At 28.2% G+C, this 4,540-nt stretch overlaps 1 protein-coding gene across 2 annotated transcripts in view; it reads left to right on the top strand.

Annotated features, from left to right (window-relative positions):
• The window catches only part of LOC106689589 (serine/threonine-protein phosphatase CPPED1), a 9,780-nt gene extending 6,526 nt beyond the window's left edge, over positions 1-3,254 (top strand). For both annotated transcript variants that reach the window (XM_014434644.3, XM_014434643.3), the window contains exons 4-6: positions 900-1,038; positions 2,441-2,730; positions 2,895-3,254. In XM_014434644.3, the coding sequence (XP_014290130.1) occupies positions 900-1,038; positions 2,441-2,730; positions 2,895-3,097 (632 nt within the window). In that variant the 3' untranslated portion in view covers positions 3,098-3,254. The remainder of the gene's footprint in view (positions 1-899; positions 1,039-2,440; positions 2,731-2,894) is intronic.
• Positions 3,255-4,540: the final 1,286 nt, after the last annotated feature.

Below are 4,540 nucleotides of genomic sequence, written 5' to 3'. Positions count from 1 at the left end.
TAATTAAATTTCTAAGTAAAATAACTGAATAATAGAAGTAAAATATGAAGTTATATAGGCCAAAAGGAGTAACCAGTATAACTAACAATAATTTGATGTGGTGAACATGAACTTTTGTAATAATGAAAAAAAAATCTGGCCAAGACATTGGCACTAGTAAAATAAGTCTTAATTATTTGTGTTCACTACCCCAACCATCTTCACCTCACCCAATCTCAGTCGTACAATGATTTGTAGGCTGTTTTCTTTGTTTTATTTCAAATACTTTATCATCCTTAAATATTGTACAGAGGTGAATCATTTCCAGATTCTTAAAATAAACCAAAAATAATATTTACACAATTTTACTTTAATCTTTGATCAAACTTCACATCAATATTCAATTAGTTCCCCCCACAAAATTAGAACTTGGAACTTTATCACAGTAATTCCAATAACGCCATATATTTTTAAAAATGAATATGAAGCAGTTTCTTTCACCTTAAAACCTTAACTGGGAATATCTAATATATTTACATAACAGGGAACACCCACCTTTTAGAATTTGCAAATTATAGAATTTACATTCACTAGGGAGCTCAATTGTGAAGTAAGAATTTCAAGTTAGGAGATATCTGTTGCCATTCTCCATTTTAGTAATGACCAGTCATAGAAATAAAACAATATAGATACATATTTCTAAAATGAATTAATTCTTAAATAAAAAAAATACTATCCAAAAACTTATTGACTATGATTTTAATGTAGAGGGGAGTATTAAAGGATGTTTTTGGTTTTTAACTAATTTTGAAAACTAACATTTTATTAGTGGGCAGTAACAACTATAGTGAAGTTTGTAACAAATTTATGAAATATTTATAAACTTATACATTTATTTATAAGTATTTTTTTTTTTTTAGTTGATGAATGGGAAATAAGACAAAAACAAGAAAAAGACTTCTGGGATATATTTAGTAAGATTAATCCTGATATAGCTTTGGTATGTGTTTGTGGGAACCATGATGTTGGAGACACTCCTTCCAATTTAGCTGTACAAAGGTGATCATTTTTTTACTCTCTTTTCATCATAACTCACCATTTGTCATAAAACTATTTTGTTTATGTAATTTAAAAAAAAAAAAATTGTAATCAAATATAAATTTGTCTGTGACTTTAAAAGGATAGAAATATTTGTATTCTTTCTTAATGAAAATCCTAAATAAAATAATATTATTAAATTTAAATAAAAGTAAATTTTAAAGTTTAAAAGTAAATTTTTAACATCAAATCAATTCAAAACGATCAGCTTTGCTTACCAACTGTATTAAAAGTCAGAAATCAACCAGAATTTATAATCTATTCAGGTTATTAGCAATATTACAATCATGCTGTGAGCCATCATGTAATTAACCCATAATGTGACAGCTGGGTCTGTTAAAACCAGTTACATTATTTGTCTACTTTTTGTATCATTCCATTTCTTTATATACTATGCATATATGATTGTACTTATTTATTTATTTGACAATAGATCACACAAACTAAAAAAAAAAAATTAAAAATAAATTGGTCTAGAACACTAAAATCGAAGAAAAATAAATAGCACTATTTAGTCTTTAGACCTACCTGTGGTGCTGCGGGTTGAACCTATCATAACTAAACTTCAAATTAAACTTATATTAAATTTTTTGATATTTTCATTCAAACTTCAGCTTATATTTTATTTTGAATGGACTTTAAAAGTAAACTAATAATTAAATTAGAAAGACCTTTTAAGTTTCATACATCAAAACACCTCTCATCTTTCCGTGCCAATTTATAATGTGGCTGTTTCACCATTAGGGACCAAACCTGAGCTATAAATCTGTACTTCCAATGAATAATTCATAATTATAAGTTATAAATAACCGGAAAATCGTTGGTTGACCCTCAGTATACAAATTAACTTAGGTACAACTTGTTGATGAATAAGTCTATCTCCCTACCTTAAAAAAAAAAAACTAGTAAACTAAAATGTGCCCTTAAATTTATAGGTGTGTATCTACAGAAAATAGTACTGATTTTTGAGTTAAGCATTTCATAATATCTAATCCTTCCAATGCAAAGGGCCTTAATAGTAATTTTCTCCATTATATCTCTAATATGATTATCCATTATCCATTTGGTCCAAAGTAAGCACAAAACTACAAACTACCAACCTAAAAAAAGCCAATTTTCTAATCTTACTTTTCAATCTTTTTCTGTTAATTTTTCTGAGATGTCTGAAAAGAAGATGTCCTTAAGACACAATGATTTAAGAGTGTTACTCATTGGTGCTTTCTCCAGAGCCCACCATTATGTTATCACCCCGCTTTTTACTTGTATTCTTAATACAGATGTAAATTTTAATAAATAATTATAAATTTCTTATCAATCAAGATTTATTTTAATATTTTCACCATCCTAATTTATTTTTGTTTAGGTATAGATCATCTTTTGGAAAAGATTTCTTTTCATTTTGGGTTGGTGGTGTGTTCTTCATTGTGATCAATTCCCAATATTTTTATGATGGATCTCAGGTTCCAGAAATAGCACGAGAGCAAGAGGTTTGGCTGGATGAGCAGTTGAAGATTGGTGCTAAAAGCCGCTGTGGTCCTGTTTTATTTCAACATATTCCTTGGTTTTTGGATGATCCCGAAGATCAGAAAAGTGATTATTTTACCATTCCGTATGAAAAGAGAAAGCCTATGCTTGAAAAATTGAATAATGCAGGTTTGTACTTGATAACATTATCACATTATTATTAAAGTGAAGTTGAAATAAGTATTATCTTATTTTTATGAAGCATAACTTTATGTATAGTTATACTTAGAATGGTTTTTATTATTTGTTTTCTCACATTGGATTTCATTATTAAATTGAATGTTTCATAACAGGTGTTCGCTATGTTCTTAATGGCCATCTTCATAGAAACAATTTCGGTCAATTCAAGAATGTACAGTCTATCGTATCTTCAGCAATTGGAGGCCAAATTGGACAGGATAAATCAGGATTTAGAATTGTTAAAGTCTTAAATGATTCTCTGTCCCATAAATATTACCCCTTTGAAGAAGTTCCAACAAATGTGGATTTGTTGTGACACATTTATTTTAATTCCTGATGGATAATAATTTTTATGCATTGCAGTATATTAACTACAATATTATATTTAATGATTTAACAATAAACTTATTATTATAAGAAATAAACTAATAATATGCTCTGTAATCTAATAAAGTCAAAGTATTTTTTTGTCATATTATTTATTCAATTTCAACCTCATTTGTAATTACCTGACAACTGTGTAGCCAAAAGGAGGGTAATGTTTTTAGGGGTGTCTCATAACCTGCTCATTTGTAGATTTGTAACAATGTTTTAGCAAACAGCTCAACCGATTTTCAAATTGCAAATGGCTCAGATTATTTACCGAGATCTTGTCATTCTTTTGAATCAATTCGAGCTTATGATACTGGAATTAAATTTGTCAGTCTGTTGTTTTTTGGATATCTTTTAAGAGAACTTCACAACCAGTTTTTTACTTTTATGTATCAATAATTAGTCAGTGATTTCCCATGAGTGTTTTGAAATAATTTGACCTCCAAATGCTGATGTTTTTAAAAATATTTTTTTATAGTCTCAATGACAACACTGGCTAGTGGGAGAAATTATTATATCATGAATTTGTATCTATTCAGCTTTTTTTACTTAAGGGGCTCCAATACGTTCAATATGATTGAGTCAATTTCAAATTTTGTCACTATATCGACTGTTTGGGGGGTATATTATAGCAATAATATTGACAAGTGTCCCTATACATACCAAGTTCAATAACACTGATTCAATAATATTATGTAAGGTGGGCTTATGTTGATATAATGTAAGTGACTCAGTTGATTTCATAAGATTATGATGTTTCAATAATTTTTATATAATTACTAACAATTCATTAATATGTTTAAGGAGATATGCAATAGCAATAATGCTCATCTCTTAGAAGAAATAAGATAGTATATAAGAAGAAGAGAATAAGATAGGGCTATTACCATATACAGATTTTTATATATTTTTTTTTATACCAATAAGTCATAATTTGCTACTGAAGTAGAATTTTTAACTAATGTGTATATTAACTAAGCCTAAGAGTTTTATCTTTATATTTTTGAGAAACAGAAGTTATGTACTGGCAAAATGACTGCTAGAACTTCTTTATGTGTCTTGAAGGCATAGACAAAGCATTATACCTGTATAACAATTATTCTTATGGACATCTAGTACAGAGATAACATTGGCTCTGACCTAGATATAGGAATCATATTGGTTATAATACTACTTATAAATTATTATAAAAGATGGTGAGAAATAACATAAAATAGTGGTAGCTATTTATTAACTGCTGATTATAATAAAAAAATATTTATCGCTATTCTATAGGTTATTAAACCATCTTTTTGATTAGCCATGTCATAATTCAGGTATGGGTATGTCTCACTCACTCTCTCTCTCTCTCTCTCTCTCTCTCTCTCTCTCTCTCTCTCTCTCTCTC

Source organism: Halyomorpha halys, unplaced genomic scaffold (assembly GCF_000696795.3).
Source record: "Halyomorpha halys isolate HHAL.00 unplaced genomic scaffold, Hhal_1.1 Scaffold1401.1, whole genome shotgun sequence".
NCBI lineage: Eukaryota > Metazoa > Arthropoda > Insecta > Hemiptera > Pentatomidae > Halyomorpha > Halyomorpha halys.
Note: the sequence above shows the minus strand (reverse complement) of the source record. Positions and strands in the feature narration are given on the sequence as shown.